Source organism: Perissodus microlepis, chromosome 2 (assembly GCF_051167445.1).
Source record: "Perissodus microlepis isolate ML-2025 ecotype Zambia chromosome 2, ASM5116744v1, whole genome shotgun sequence".
In the NCBI taxonomy this organism is placed as follows: Eukaryota; Metazoa; Chordata; class Actinopteri; order Cichliformes; family Cichlidae; genus Perissodus; species Perissodus microlepis.
The window spans coordinates 4,393,664-4,409,356 of NC_140462.1; the positions used below are offsets into that span (position 1 = coordinate 4,393,664).

The 15,693-nt window shown below is 43.8% G+C and overlaps 2 protein-coding genes across 2 annotated transcripts in view; one reads left to right on the forward strand and one right to left on the reverse strand.

The window, feature by feature from the left end:
- The first annotated feature begins 423 nt into the window (after positions 1 to 423).
- Positions 424 to 5,929, forward strand: sh2d1ab (SH2 domain containing 1A duplicate b). Its single transcript, XM_084941253.1, has 3 exons — positions 424 to 1,283; positions 1,586 to 1,649; positions 3,346 to 5,929. The coding sequence occupies exons 1-3, from the start codon at positions 1,147 to 1,149 to the stop codon at positions 3,607 to 3,609; spliced, it is 465 nt and encodes a 154-aa protein (XP_084797379.1). The 5' UTR covers positions 424 to 1,146; the 3' UTR covers positions 3,610 to 5,929.
- The window catches only part of tenm1 (teneurin transmembrane protein 1), a 190,295-nt gene continuing 179,699 nt past the window's right edge, over positions 5,098 to 15,693 (reverse strand). The window contains exons 32-38 of the mRNA XM_084941232.1: positions 14,761 to 15,005; positions 14,056 to 14,198; positions 12,163 to 12,374; positions 11,376 to 11,677; positions 9,747 to 10,453; positions 8,927 to 9,069; positions 5,098 to 6,703 (exon numbers count right to left, since the gene is read on the reverse strand). Of these exons, the coding sequence (XP_084797358.1) occupies positions 5,948 to 6,703; positions 8,927 to 9,069; positions 9,747 to 10,453; positions 11,376 to 11,677; positions 12,163 to 12,374; positions 14,056 to 14,198; positions 14,761 to 15,005 (2,508 nt within the window). The 3' untranslated portion in view covers positions 5,098 to 5,947. The remainder of the gene's footprint in view (positions 6,704 to 8,926; positions 9,070 to 9,746; positions 10,454 to 11,375; positions 11,678 to 12,162; positions 12,375 to 14,055; positions 14,199 to 14,760; positions 15,006 to 15,693) is intronic.

Here is a 15,693-nt window from a genome sequence, read left to right on the forward strand (position 1 = left end):
ACAATCACCCCACATTCAAAGTCATTTAAATCAACTTTCTTTCCCATTTTGAAGTATTTAAATTTTAGAGGTTGTCTTGACATATTCTTCATGCTTAAAATCCCTAAATGAGCAGGTGTACTTAATAAAGTGGCTGGTGAGTGTATACACAATGTAACTAGGCATCAGTTATGTTGACAAATTTATCTGACATTCCAACAAATTTCACAATTACACTAAAAACAGAAAAGATTTGAGAAATTAAAATAGTTGTTTCCATTTTTAATAAATCGTCTAAATGTGTAAAAACAAGCTTGAAATTTTTAAAAGAACAGCTGCGTTATTTTCATTTGTTAAATCAATTTTGTTGCGTATTATTTATTGCATTTATTATTTTTCAAACTGTTTTTAAAAACTTAATTAGGAATTTTAAATCATTCTGATATATTCTACATGTTTTTTTTTTAAACAAGCATGTATAATTAAGGATCCGAGCACATCTTCCATGACTGCACTGCCTACATATTGTACCACACAATTCATAGAAGTTGTTTCAGAGCCATAGAGTCTGAGCAAACTTCTGCTGACAAGAAACCAAATTGAGGCTGGAAACAGTGCACGTTAGTGCATCATCACAGCATACGTTTTTCCTATGTGAAAAAGGGCGAGATTGCTTCACTTTATCCCTCTGTTGTGCTTTCTTCTGTTGTGGAAATGTTCTGTTAGAATCATTTGTGTTATTTCCTGTCAAAAAAGAAAGAAAAAATAGAATCATTTCCTGAGAGATAGACAAACCCACACTTTACTTGTGCGTGTGTGTGCGTGCTCACATGTGTGCGTGGTATAAAGAAAGAGGAAGACTGTAAGAGCCAACCCAGAAAGGTTAGAGGTTAGTGAGAGAGCTGCTATCACTGTAGGTAAACAAGTGTAGAGAAATCAGAGAGCTCGTACGCCAAAGCTCAGGCTCCCTGAGCAGATATTTGAACTGGTGAGAAGCGGGGATCGAAGGAGAGGCTAGACAGCTTGCCTTACCTGTGCTCCCAGGCCAGAGCATATGCAGCAAAGGCAAGAAAAAGCTTTCCTGTAGTAAAGAGGGGAAAAAAGGTAAAGTGGGAAAAGAGACACTTTGGGAGCAGAAGAAAAAGAGCATCTGGGGGAATAACTGTGATGGAAAACCTGCCCGTCTATCACGGACCCATCGGCAAGGACGAGGGAGAAAGGCGGCTGGGCCAGGACGGCCGAGACGGGTGCTACCTAGTCCGCAACAGTGACACGGTGGAGGGTGTCTACTGCCTGTGTGTGCTGTGAGTACAATCAAAGAAAAAAGTGCAACATCTGCTTTTGTTCTACTTCTCTAGGCTGAGACCTCATAATCACATCAACACATACAAAATCCTATTTTGTGCTGTTATAGAGATTATCGATCCCCTCACGTTTAGAGAGAAATGCAAGCGCAAAGGCAATACGGCAACCGGCTGAGTAATAAGTAACTGTGGTCTCTTAATAAGCATCAAATAAAGATTCCCAAAAGGAGAAGTGATAGTGACAGTAAGAAGAAACACTGAAATACAAACCCATGTTTCTGTTTGTGTGTGTTTGTATGCAGATGCCAAGGATACGTCTACACATATAGAATCCACAGAGATGATGCAGGCTCATGGGCAGCAGAGGTAAGACATTTTGCTATTAAGATTTCTTTTTTCATCCTGCGTCTCACTCTTTAGTCTGTGCTGTGCCTCTTTTCACTCCCTCCCCTCCCCAGAAAAGTTCGCATTAGCAGCTGCACACATCTGCCTCGCTTATTGGTTTAGAAGTAGTTTTGGTGCTGGTTGTAATTCAACAAGCTGCGGAGGCACAAACATGTGTTTAGTTTTTTTGAGGAGTGACAGCACTGAGAAATGGGTATGCTTCTGCTTTAGCAATAACACCCAGTGAAATCCATCTCCCACCAACCCCCACCTCAAATTTTTGAAGATGCCACAGCATCAGCATATACTCCAGAGACGGGGGTGCAGAATTGCATTTGACAGCATTTCTGATGGGATGTGTAATTGAGCGCCGAGGGCTGGCGAACACCCCGGGATTGGGAATGTATAGAGACATCTGAAGGCCGCGTCTATCTCCGACTGAGCACGACGCTCTCGTAGCGACATTTTAACCTCGCTCATTCTCACTGATGGCGTGAAGCGAGCAGATGGGGATGGATTGAGGGATTGAAGGAGAGCGGTGTGCATGTGTGTGCATGTTTGGGTTTCGGTGTGGAGGCTTGAATTACAAGAATTTCTCTACATGCTCGATAACAGTTTCCATTATTCATGCGCAATATCAATCACTCTAATGAAATATTCTCGGGAGCAGAGGTAACACTTGTGGCCGGAGACAGGAAACATCCAAAGTGCTGTGCTGGGCGGGAGAGCTCCCCACATTTGATTAAATGATGTGTTTTTTTCTTTAAAAAAACAACATATCGAAAGAAAACTGTTTTCACCGTTGTACTTATTTATTTATTTATTTATTTGCAGTTTGATTGATGGGGCCGAATGAAAACGCATAATGTATTTTTTTTTTAAAGGCCTTACTTGACAAAATTATAGCGCTGTAGTGGTTTAGGAATATTAAACGCTGGAGTGACAGCTGTGGGCAAACAAACAAGTGCAGGGAGGGGGTGGAAAGAAAAGAAAAAGAGAAAGATGAGAGCGTTTTCAATTAGAAATAATGCAAAGCTCCCTGTGAGAGAGAAAAATGACTTTACTAAGCTATCATCATTTCTTTAAAAGATATTTGTGTGTGTTTTCTAAGTTTTATTTCAGTGCTACTCTGTTACAAATAAGGCTCTTGAGATTACTGGACTGTTAAAGCATCTTGTGGTGCATTAATCCTAAAATAATGCTTTTTATTGACTTAAAAACTATCTAAAATACCCACAAGAGAGGATGTTTTCATAGGTAATTGCATCCCGTATATTCCCAGTGTAGCTTTTAAACTCCTTGAGTAGATCATCAGTATGTTTCCCTCCCTTCCACAGCACGTTTTTTTTTTTTTTTACAGCTCTTATATATATTTTATCTCTTCTGCCTCGTCTTATTTATTCATCTGTCCTTTTGCTTTGGATTACTGAATCCAGATATGCAAAAAATGTATAATTGACACCATCCCCAGTCCATCCCCGCGACGCACTTGTATTACTGCCTCCACTGGCAGCATATCTGATGTCTTTTTATAAGGTAAAATCTGCGAGAGCTCATTTCAAGGCGGCTCTGTCCCATCCTCTTCATCCCCCCACTGGGGTTTTGATGTGGAGATGGGGAATCGCTCTGAATTCTCTGCACTTCTACTTCTTTTCTCTCTCTCTCTCTCATGTTTCAGACCACTCCTGGTGTGCAGAAACGATATTTCCGGCAAATCAAGAATTTGATAGCAGCTTTCCAGAAGCCTGGACAAGGAATTGCCATGCCTCTGCTCTACCCTGTCACCGCTCAGAGAAGGGCGCAGACACACACAGAGGAGCCCGGTAATAGCCCGTCGACGACGGAGAGCAGCCCGAACCCTTACTTCCAGCAGCGGATGCCACATGCTGCACAGGGACAGAAAAACAGGAACAAGAAGGAGGTGCGACAAGCTTTTGGTTAGGGGCGAACCCTAAGCTGCACCACTGACCTCATTTCTAAGCAGAAATACTGCCAGGGCACCATTCCTGCTGTTTGCGTTTTTTGCATAATGTGCATCAAGTAAATGTCATCCCCCCCCTCCTCCTTTATTTGCTACATTGAGCTCATTTAGGCTCCAGCAGTGACTCAGATATCAGCCTCCTTCTACTTTTTTTTTTTGCATATGCAGCACAGAAAGTGCAACCCCCCCCCCCCTTTCCTCCCCTCTTAACTTTCTGGGATGTAAAAGATTCAGCTGCAGAACCATTAATATCCATTACCGCATACATAAGCTGACAACAAATATTGTGCTCTGTTTTCTTAATGCAATAGAGTTGTGTGAGCGGCAATGAAAATAAATGATATTGGCTGAAATAAACTCTTTTAAATAAGGTCATGCACACACAGCCGTACACACCCGAGCCCGCGTTTGACATAATGCTGAGGGGGAAGGGGGGGGGGGAGAGAAAAAAATTCAATTTGACATATTGGAGTGCTGATTTCCACAGAGAGAATGCTGACTACTGGTGTGTGTGCATGCGTGTGTGTGGGTCCATCATTCACTCGTCTGATTGGCATTACATGATGAAAAAAAAAATGAGAGAGAAAGAGGAGCTGAAAGAGGAGTCGCATCCATTCAGCGCAGACAATTCTTCAGTGCAGCGGTCTCCTAGCAACCGGACTCTCCATCTTTTCACCGCGGAGATGAGGTTGGACAGTATCTAACGGAGCATATGGTTTCGAAGGGAAGGTGCATCGCGGCCGATCGGCAGAGTGCTAGTCGAGAATGTATATCACCTGCTCGCAGTCAGAACATATGCATTGTGTGTGTGTGTCTGTCATCCGCGGCCCGGGAGAGGAAACACAAACAATTAATGGTGGGCAGATGGTGGAGCGACGGCGGGAGGCGAGTGTGTGTGTGTGGGGGAGGCGATGGGGGAGGCAGACGGACAGGGAGGTGGATTAGCAACGTTTAAAGAAAGTTCTTTACTTTCTTTTTTAAACTTTTTTTTGTGGGGAGAGGCTTGGAAGTGGTTCACATGTAGCCTGATTGGCATTTCCTAATGAGAGGAGACAAGCTGGAGAGAACAGCACAGCCAACTCCAGGTCCTGCCCCTTCTGCACTCACCACCCACTCGCTGAGCCTCAGCTGTCACATTTCTTTTTCCCTTTCCTCTGTGCTTTTCTTTTTTTCTTTCCCTCTTTCTCCCCTCCTCCCCTTTCTTCTTCTTCTTCTGCTCCCTCTCCTCTGACAGACGACGCAGGTTTTCTCGTGCATATCTCGGTTTGAGCCATAATGATGGGTGATAATGACAGCACAGATTTGAAAAGTTACAAACTCCCAGAAACAAGAACAAAGAGAGCACAACAAATGTGTGGCGGGGAGGCGCGGAGACGACGTGAACGAGAGCAAGCGGAGGAGAGGGGCAGAAATAATAAGTAACAACGTCTATGAAATCCCAGCCAGCGATTTTGGTAATTCACACATAATAACTTTAATCAGCATTGTAACCCAATAAAGTCAGATTTTTCAGCGAGAATATTTACTATAGCCATGTATAATTCTTTGCAAAAATGTAACTGTTTTTCTATTGATTAACAATACTGACACTTATGAACAACAGAACTTCCAGTTGAGCACTTCTTTTTTTCAGTGTGAGAAAGCACTGGCTATATACATTCTTGATTTTTAAGTATACACACTCATACAAACTACTGTTGGAGCACACCAGAGGCGGAAAACCACAAGAGCTTTCCTTCTCTAAAGGGGGGAAGTGTCAGAGTCGACAAGGCCTCTCTTACACAATATGTAAACGATAGTATATCCGAGGTAAACAATGTAGGAACTCAAATGGCAAACCGAAGAGCTCTCGATTCGAGTCACGAAGAGGATTATTCACTGGCAAGATCCTAAAAGTCTTCTTCCCTACAGTGCCGTGATGTTGAGCAGAGTCCAGAAAATGATGAACAGTGTTGAAACAGCGAATGGCAGTCGGTCGGTCGGCGAGTCGGTCGGTCGGCGAGTCGGTCGGGTTGATCAGAGATACAAAAAAGCAAAGCCACAGCCAAACCACACTGCTTGTGCCACTGTTAGAAATTGGAGAAACTGGACGATAATAATAAAATACCATCATTTTGTCACAATTAAAGGCATTTGGAAGTTTTTTGTTTTTTTCCCCACACATTCGCTCTTCTTCTTCTTCTCTGATGTCGTCTTCTTTTTTTTTCCCCCCGATACAGTATAGAAACAGTAGAACAAATCAGAGTAGAGTAGAAACAGGCAGTCTTTGGTGGGGTGGGGGGCCGCTCGTGTGTCTCTGTTACCTGCCCCCCACCTCGCTCAGTGTCATAAAGTGGATGTTGGAGGGGCAGTCAGACAGCTCCGGCTGCTGCTCTATAGGCAGGGAGTAGTAGCCGTCGTAACCCTGAACGCGTCCCCCGGACAGCAGCTGCTGCTTCTCAACCTCGCTCCACGCCCTGCTCCCGGCGTCTCCCGCTTCCACCCTCCTTCTCTCCTTCTCCCAAGCTCCCTCCACTGCCCTCTTCCTCGCCTCCTCCCTCACCCGCGCCCTCTCCTCCTCCTCGCTCCCGCCGTACCGCACGCACAGGCACAGAGACCCCTGCTGGAGAGTGATGTCGGCGAAACGCCGAGTCCTGCCGTTCACCGTCGCGCTCATTTGAGACACGCTCACGTTCACGCCGCTCTCCAGGACGCGGCCCCCGACTCCCAGCCCCAGGGCGAGGTCTTCCTCGATCGGCCGCGACTGGAGGAAGTGGTGGGTGTCGCAGCTGTGCACGGTGAAGCTCATCCCAGTGAGGTGGACGGCGCCGTTCAAGATGGCCGCGACTCGGCGGCTGTCCTCACTGGCCACTCCGATGACCTCCGCGCTCACTCGGCCGTGAGAGACTGCAAAGCGGATGCTGGGGCCGAGGATGGAGGGCCGGGAGCCAAAGGGAGGGGGGTGCGCCGGTCGGTGGCAGGTGGAGCCCACGGGCTCAGAGACCAGAGGTAACCTCTCCAGGGAGATGAAACTCCTCAGCTGGCGCCGCAGCTCGCACTGGATTCCCAAAACCAACTAGAGAAAAACAGACGGAGTCATTTATTACAGCGTTCTGCATGACGTACAGAAACATACGATCCACACTAGATATTTAGACACGTAGAAAACATGAAGCACTTTGAGAGGTAAACCTCCACCAAGACACACCACTGTCTGGGCAACTTTTAAAAAATAGCATCATATTTTATTTGCAGTTTGCGTGGCTCCTTTTAAACCGACTTTAGGAAGTTTGGAAATGCAGTAAAAACAAGTGCAAAGTGCTTTTTATTTTATCTGTTGTGTTGAAAACCATTTTAATATACTTCACATACTTTGGAGTATATTTATTATTTTTTTATTGCATTTTATTGTTCAGTAAATTCCTTTTTAATATTTAGTAATGAAAAAAAATTATTTGATCACATATTTATTAAAAAAAAAAAATTTAATAAAGGGTTATGGATTGTTGCTGTAATGTACAGGACAAAATTAATAAACTATTCTCAAAAAGTATGACATCATGTTCTGGTCAGAGTGAAAACGTATCGTCATTTTACAGAAATTTACAATTTTAAAGAAATGTGCACTGATGTGTCATCACACTGACCACATGTGACAGACGGTGCTATAGGCAGTAGCTTCATACTGGCTAGCTGGCCGAGCACTAGAGTGCCTTTAACACTACTGATAATGTCTATTAGACATCAGCAAAGAAAATCAGATAAGGCTACTTGGATTACACAAACATTATGTAGGAGCAGGTCATGGATACTAAAGTACTAATGTAAATAACAGGACATGAATAAGCTGAACTCATAATATAATATAATATAATATAATATAATATAATATAATATAATATAATATAATATAATATAATATAATATAATATAATATAATTCTAAAAATCTTTTTTAAAGATGTAACACATTTTGGTGTCAACATGAAAGAAAAGCAGATGTGAAACTTAAAAGTGAGGTGAGTAATGAATTAAATAATTAATTAACATTATATTTAGAATCTACCCATAATCAATATAATTTCCTTACTGTTGCCAATACAACCAAAGCCAATATTTTAGTCACAGTTTTGAAGATAAGACCTTTTATCAAAGTTTGACCTTATCTGATCTTGAAGAAAAGCTCTGTGATATTTAAAATCCCCACATATCTTTTCTTATATCAAATCAAATCAAATCAAAATTTATTTATATAGCACATATTAAAACAACAGTGTTGACCATAGTGACCATAGTGCTTATATGACGATATGGTGTCAATAAAAACAACGGCAGTAGGAAACATAGTTTTATTAAATAGCTAACATAAAAAGCTATAGTTATGCTTGACCTTCAGATCAATCTAGAGGTCAAATATAACTTTACAAGGTACTTTCTATATGTTGAGAATACCCATCACACCATTATTCTTACATTTGTAAGAAAAATAGTTTCTATCTTATAAGGATTTTCTCATCAAGTTGACCTTGAAGAAAAATTTTAATGTGTTAGAGCTACGTCCTACATGTCTCTGACAGAAAGACAAAATGCCCATTTACATCAACCAGCTTAAAACCCACCAGTTAACACAACATGCGTGTGTTTGGACTGCAGAAGTAAAGACATGCATGAACAGGAAGAAGGTGGCCCAGCTTTAAACCCGCAAGGTTTGAATACAGTAGCTTGTTGCTGCAGGGTGGCTGAGGGCTTACCACGCTGTGCACAACGCTAAAAAACAGAGACACTGGGACCCTCAAACGCTCGTGCCAATTTACCTTAACGACAATCAGTCTATGAACTAATTAGTAAATCAACTAATCATTTCATTAATCGTACTCATTCTGGAGAATATTCTCATAATAATCAACTCAGTGTTGATTTTCATCCATATAGCTGATTAGGAAGAATCACTAAGGTCATAAAAATGGCAGATAATTAGCAGGTAATTTGAGTTTTCATGCTTCTGTGGAGGACTCTTGGTCTGATCTGACACGAAGACCCAAAGTGTTAAACGAATGAGATAAATGAGTAATTATGAAAGTGTTAATCACAAGCACTGACATAGGCTATGTCTCACACAAACACACACACACACATATATATATATATGACATATCTTTATGAAAAATATTGTTTCGCAGTCACATTAAAGACCCTAGTACATTTGAAAAAATGTTATACATATAGTTTAAATATACAAAGCATTACCACAGGCACACAGTGTTAGATATGAAAGAATCTAGCAGCGGTGTGATGCTCACCTTGCTGGAGTCCCAGTCCTGCATCTTGGTCGGCGCCTTCATCAGTTCGTATGTTTGTTCCATTCTTCCCACCTCAGGCTTTGGGAAACCGGGGACCACGTTATGAAGTTGAAAGCCAAACAGCTGCAGCCAGCTACCGATGTCTGGACAGGAAGAGAGAAAATTGCACGGAGGGAGAAAGTTTAGAATTTAATGTGTATTCTGCAAAGCAAACAGACAGTCATGAGGGCAGGGAAAACAACACCTCGTATGGGAAACCACACAATGCATGAGTGCAGCGTGCGGCAGAGACGGGTCTGCTGGTGTGCGCGCGTGTCCCACAAACACTCCTTGTGTAACAAACAATCCCGCTGCAGGGAAACGTGACAGGCCAAATGAATGTTCTATTAAGCAGAAGGACAGACGCCCCCGCTGACATCCTGTATTCATCTTCTACTCTCCTATCCCATCTCTTTCCCTCGTTTCAGTTTCTATTTTGTCTCTCGGGGAAACAGTATGTTCTTGACAGGCAGAGGGAAGAAAACACAACCGGCTGTGTTAAAGAACAATGTGATCAGAGGCATGGCTGTCCTTTCTGTTGCCAGTAAATCCTGTCTGTCACAGCTTCACGTCTCTGACACCCAGCACACCTGTGGTTAGCTATGTGGCCCATTCACTCATTCTTTATGGCAGATGTTTCCCCTGTAGGTGCGCGTGTAGGAGTAGGTGTCACTGAGTGATCTATCTTTCTGTATCACTTAGTTTCTGTCAGTCAGTCAGTGATTTGCTTTTGACTTGGCAGCAGTGTGCGTGAGTGTGTCTGCACATGTGTGACGCTCACCTGTTGTAAACTGCGTCACCTCCTCCACCCTCCCGACTGGGCAGTTGTTTTTGAACGCGTACAGGTTAAAAGGCTTCGGCTCCTTGCTCAGCTCCCCCCACAGTTCGTGATTCGGTGAAGTCCATCGGCCCGCTAGCGTGTCATAGTCCCGCCTTCCCAGGTGGACGAGTCTCGTGAAAGGATCGTACAAGCCTCCGTGGAAGCCGATGACAAGCTGGAAGTCTGGGTTGGTGTCCTGGTAAACCTCTCCGTAGGGGGTGTAGAGAATCTCTTTGACGAGCCGCCCCTTGCTAGAGAAAACCGCCCTCGGGCTCCCCACGCTGTCACAGGCTACATAGTACTCCTCTCCGCTGCTCAGCTCCATGGCGATAAGGTGACCCTGGAGGTCATAGTACAGCGACGTGATCAGATTGCTGCTGTGGTTGTACAAGTGGCTGACCCTGGTAGGGTGTGACAGATCGGCATAAAAGAACTGCAGCTGCTCGCCCTGGCTGCTCTTGGTGGCCACGCGGCGGCCCAGTCCGTCGTAGCGGTACCACACGGTGCGCTCGGTCACGCGGTTGAAGACGCGGGTCAGCAGGCCGTTGGAATTATAGTCGAACAGGTCGTTTGCTCGCTGGCGGAGGAAGCCGTCGTCGTCCACGCCGTACTGCAGCTCGCCGAGATGCGTGATGCGGTCCCTCTGGTCGTAGCGCAGCGGCGTGAGCCTGAAAACAAACATCAGACCCTGAGTGATGTTTACTGCACGCTGTACACAACTACAACTGTGCATCAGTTTTGTTGGCAACTGCTCAAAAAATCATGTTAGTATGCAACAAATGTAACCACAATGTAACCGGGATTCTGGGGCCAAATCTGTGCAAAAGTTTGTCTCAGCCGTTTAATAGTTCACCCGCTCTGTCTGCGCTCAGTCTCATCTGTCATTCAGGTTCTGTTCTGTGGCCTTTCTGCAAACTCATGAGCAAATGTGAAAAACTGGAGGCAGCGGGGAAGCACCAGCAAGATCTCAGTGCATAACAAAGAAGGTGTTAATGACAACAGATATCCCCGATTAGACAGCGTAACAAAGGTGACATAACAAAGGTTACAGTTGATGGGTTGAAAAACAGTTTCCAGTTCCATAACTATCGTTTAATTGCCTGTAAGTCTCTCACTGACTCGGTTCTCACCTACAGACATCACATCCTCGAACACCTTTCCTTCTGCTTAAAACAAATCAAAACTGTTATGAGTCATTAAACTGTTAAACAACATCACCGTCACTGTCGACTGTGATAGATCTCCACACCAAGGCAGTTAAATGTAAAGTCAGCACTATCATGCACGCCTCTCACACACACTCATTCCAACTTATAATTATATCAGACCACTGCTATAATGTCCCTGCAGCCAGAGCCAATACTGTCAATACTGCTATATGGCGTGTGTGTTTATAAATAAACAATGTCTTATTTTGCTATTTTATTGTTTTCCTCTGAGAGCCATGCTTAAGATATTTATCCACTGCTTAGCAACGGATAATAAAGATTTCTGAGCTGATCTGAATTATCGATTTATTAATAACAAACAGGCAATTTCTTTTATATTCAATGCTTTCTGTACAGTAAATGGGTTTGTGTGCCAACATACCTTGCACTGGTTCCGTGGCTAAGTAGATTAATGTTCCCATTGAGGTCGTAACTATAACGCCACTGAGGCCGCTCGTTGACTGAGGCGCTTTGCAGCTGGCTGTCTGCATCATACTCGTAAGTGTAACGGGTCACATTGCTGTCCACGCCCACTCTGATGTCGCAGGTGGTTGTACGTCCGGACGAGTCGTACTGGATGGTCATCCAGTAGGCGATGGACTTGAGGATTTCATATTGGACCTCCACCACCTGGCCGTAGGAGTTGAATACCTTGGTGTGCTTCATCAGATGGGTGGTGATCACCTAGACAAACACATATTGAGTCCATAAGAGTCCATGAAAGTGTCACACCAACCCTAACCCTAACCCTAAAAAGTTGCTTGTTTACACATGCAGCACGCTCTGGAAACAAAATTGCAACAAATTGCACAAGTTTGATTATTTCACTCTCCTTTGGGTCTGTTTGGATGTTCACAGACACCCATGTGAAATATCTGACTGTTTAGTTACTAAATGCTACATTCATGAGCCTGCCAGTGTTGTCAAGGCTAAATTTAATAGACCCACAAGTAAAACCAGCTGACTGACCGGAAACGAAGTCGACTAAAACGCAGGCCAAAACAATGAGTTGAAAGAGGCTGAAACGCTCCACTGAGCTGAGCTGCAGAGTCAGATTTTATATTGCACAGTCACGTGATTATTTTTTAAAAGCAGAAACAGCTGATTGGTGCAGCTTTAAAACGTCCACATTTCCACTACCAAGTAAGATAACTGGTGTGACTTCCTACCTGGTTGAGGTCGTAGAAGATGACGCTGAACTTGCCAAACTGCTCGACCCGCCCCGACACATCAACATAGCGGTACAGGTCAATGGGCAGAGGGGTCTCATTGATGACGGCCTGCATGCTAGTGACTCGAAAGTTGTTGTAGCTGTAGTCAAATCTGGCGTTGACCAAGCCTTCTTCGCTGAAGCGGAAAATCTGCCGACTTGTCAGGGGACCTACGCAGAGGAACCGGAGCAGATTTACATTAGAACCCCCTTAACAGCGTTTACAGAAATATACAGGGACATGAAGTGTACACACAGCACACATACAGCCCTTACAAGTGGATGTCACACCGCCCGCATAACCCTGCCTAATTAATTCAAATCAAGGCCTAATTCGCCGTCATTAACAGAGACACACACTGCGCAATCCATTCCATCTTAACTATCCCCACACCTCTATGGTATTTCCTGTGGTGACCTTTAATATGGAGAGATAATGAAATCTAAAGACAATAGCCATGATGGGCCAATGTGCTGCTTAATGTCAGAGCATCAACTTTAACAACACCATTCATCACATCTGCTCCGAGCTTCTGCAGCCAGGCCTCTGTTTGGAAAAAAAGGGCCTGCTAATGAAACACCATTACGCTGCTATTTGAGATGACTCTGATTGCAGTTAAAATGACTAAGTGCCTAGCTTTGGAGACTGTAGAGAGCTGGATCAGTGTTACATCTTTCTATTTTTATTTTCTGTGGAATGTTGATTCTAAACCTTCGCTAATGGGAAAATGGCAGAAGTACTGAGAGCGAGGTGGAGGCTTTTCCGCAGCCCTGGGGAACTCGCAGTCTGTTCGTCTCGCTCTTCTAGCTGTCATTTTCCCCCAGCTGTCATCGTTCCCCCTTCTCCCTTTCTGTTCCTTTTCCCTTCCCTCGCCCACCACTCTATATCCCCATCTTTCTTTTTCCGGTGCCACACTTTTCCTTGTCTCCTCTCAAGGGACAATTACCACTATCTCTCCTCTCTCCAAGGCTCCGTTTGTTCTGCTGAAATGAGATCAGTTAAAGGAAGGTGAGAGTCTATTCACAGTGAGGGCAAAGTGATAAACACACACACACACTCACACACAGCTGCGCTGCGCAGATTAGTGACAACTGATGGTGGCGAGCCAATCACAAAGCTATGGGAAGTGAACCGGCAGCAGAGATGAGAGCACTTTCCATGACCCTGGACCGACTATGGAACTTAAGGGGACTGCTCAACTGTATTAACAATAGCCGTATCCTAACATGCTATATCTGCAGCTGCAGCGATGGCGTGCCATCGTCGATAGCGCCGCCATTTAGAAAACACCTTGTCTCACTCATTTTCTCCTTCAGCACTGAAAGCATTGTTTAGTTATATTAAGTTCAGCTATGGTTTTTTGATTTCCTGCCTCCTCTATGAGAGCGAATATGAACCCAGCAAAGTGCTACTTTTAGTGTTCAGGCATGCAACAACAAATGCAGTATGTCCACACCTAGCTCACCGCATATAATTTTGCATTCAAACATTCATTTGTTTGCTTTGATCAGGAAGCCTTTTTGCGGAGGTGGGGAAGAGACGACGTGGGGGGTGGTCTTGAATTTACAGCTGTGGTAGACCACAGTCTCTTCCACTTGAACATGCCTTGCCCTACTGAAACTTCTAGCTGTGGCTGCATCAGTCACAGATGAAATAGCACGACGTCTGACTCAAAGCCAGACTACTGAATTTGACATCTCTCCTCAAATCTGGCACGCTGTGCACAATCACTTATATAGACTTTAAAATTTTGCTCACAGGATTGATTTATGATCCTTTTGCACGTTGTGAATATCTAAAATGTGTTTCTGTTGGCTGCGTTTAGCACGTGCATGTGTGTACCGTACGTACCTGTCTGCCTGTATCGTATGGAGCTTATGAAGCCATTGTGGGTGAGATGAATGGTCTTGACTGTTCCAGAGGCCTCGTCATAAGTGAAGGTCACCAGGGTGGAGTCATAAACCACCTCCGAGAGGCGAGCCGCAGCTGTATACCTGACGGGGGGAAAAACGCATTGTTGAATAGATGATCGATAAGTAAGTTATGTTAAAATAAAAGTACCTTCTTTTTAAAGCACACTGCATTTAATCTTCAATGTAAGTAAACATGCTGTGCCACATTAATAATACACGGATCCCTTTGGGTCGCTAAGTTGCACCATCCTTCAACATTTCATCAGAAGCAGACCGGCTGCTGCGGCACTTCCAGCCTTTCAAATCTTGAAAATGGGACCATTTATTACAGTATCCTCATCCAGGCAACGAGTATTAAAAATGTTAAATGCCAGAACGCTGGCTGAATCAGTCCTCCGACTTTCATCAAAATCAGATCAGTTTGTCTGACAAAGTGCGACGATAAAAAAAAGGTGTGACCTTTAATCGGTCCAATCAGTGTGATTTTGCAAGGATGGATGGATGTGTGCCGCGCATTCAAGTGCCCGCTAGAGTTGGCGTAATTGGGCTTTTAAATTTTAAGATTGCGCTTTAATTATATCACCTTCATCAAGACGATCAGTGTTATGTCTTTGTACGGAGCTAAAACAGCGATGTGCCACACCTGTAGATGACTCTGCGCCCAGTTCCCAAGTACTGAGTCCTCATCAGGCGCCCGTCCAGGGTGTAGTCCTGGATGAAGGAGGCTTGGCTGTCGGGCGGGGCGTAAATGTTCCTGTAGTAGCCGATGGACAGCAGCGACTGCAGGGTGTGCTTCACCATGCTGGGCATGGTCACCGCGACCAGACGATCCGTTTGGTCGTATTCAAAGACGTAGCGCCGCTGGCTGTGCAGGAGCAGCATGATGGACTGTAAGAACACACAGAGATATTCACAGACAGTTCCAACACACAGCAGCTCTGTGGTTTCACGGCTTTCTCGTTTTCTGTCTTTTGCACTCTCTTTTTTTAAATTCCAATGTCACTGGGTTAAAACTTTCTGCTCAATAAAAAAATAAAATAAAATCGGCTCTTCAAAAACAACCTTGGTTTTAGTTTGAGACCGCTTCAGTTATTCACTGAAAGCTATTTAATTATCAGACGTACGCTTCGAAAAAACAAAACGAGAAAAAAGAAAAACCATAATTGGTTTTCAGACAGCAGCGTTTTTGTTTACCGCTGCTCCCCCCCCCTTAAAAATCTCCGTAGCTATTCACACAGTTTCAGCTGCACTAAAACAATGTTCTCTTTAATGTCTTTATTCAACTGTAAGGTATGATATTAATGTGTTAATAATACATGAAGGTGGTATTAATTTCTAGATGGTTCTGTAATATAAGCTCATTTTCACTCTAATTTTGTCTTAGACCAAAATCCTTGACACTAAATATATTTCAGACTGAATATCATGTCATTAAATATTTCAATTAATTTCAAGGGTGGAAATTATATCTTCTGGTAGCTCTCAGCTTAGTCACACACACTGTTTGAGTTTCTTTGACTAGAAAAATTCCTTATAGCGAATATAACTTCTAAACATCTGCCAGAGGATGACGAGT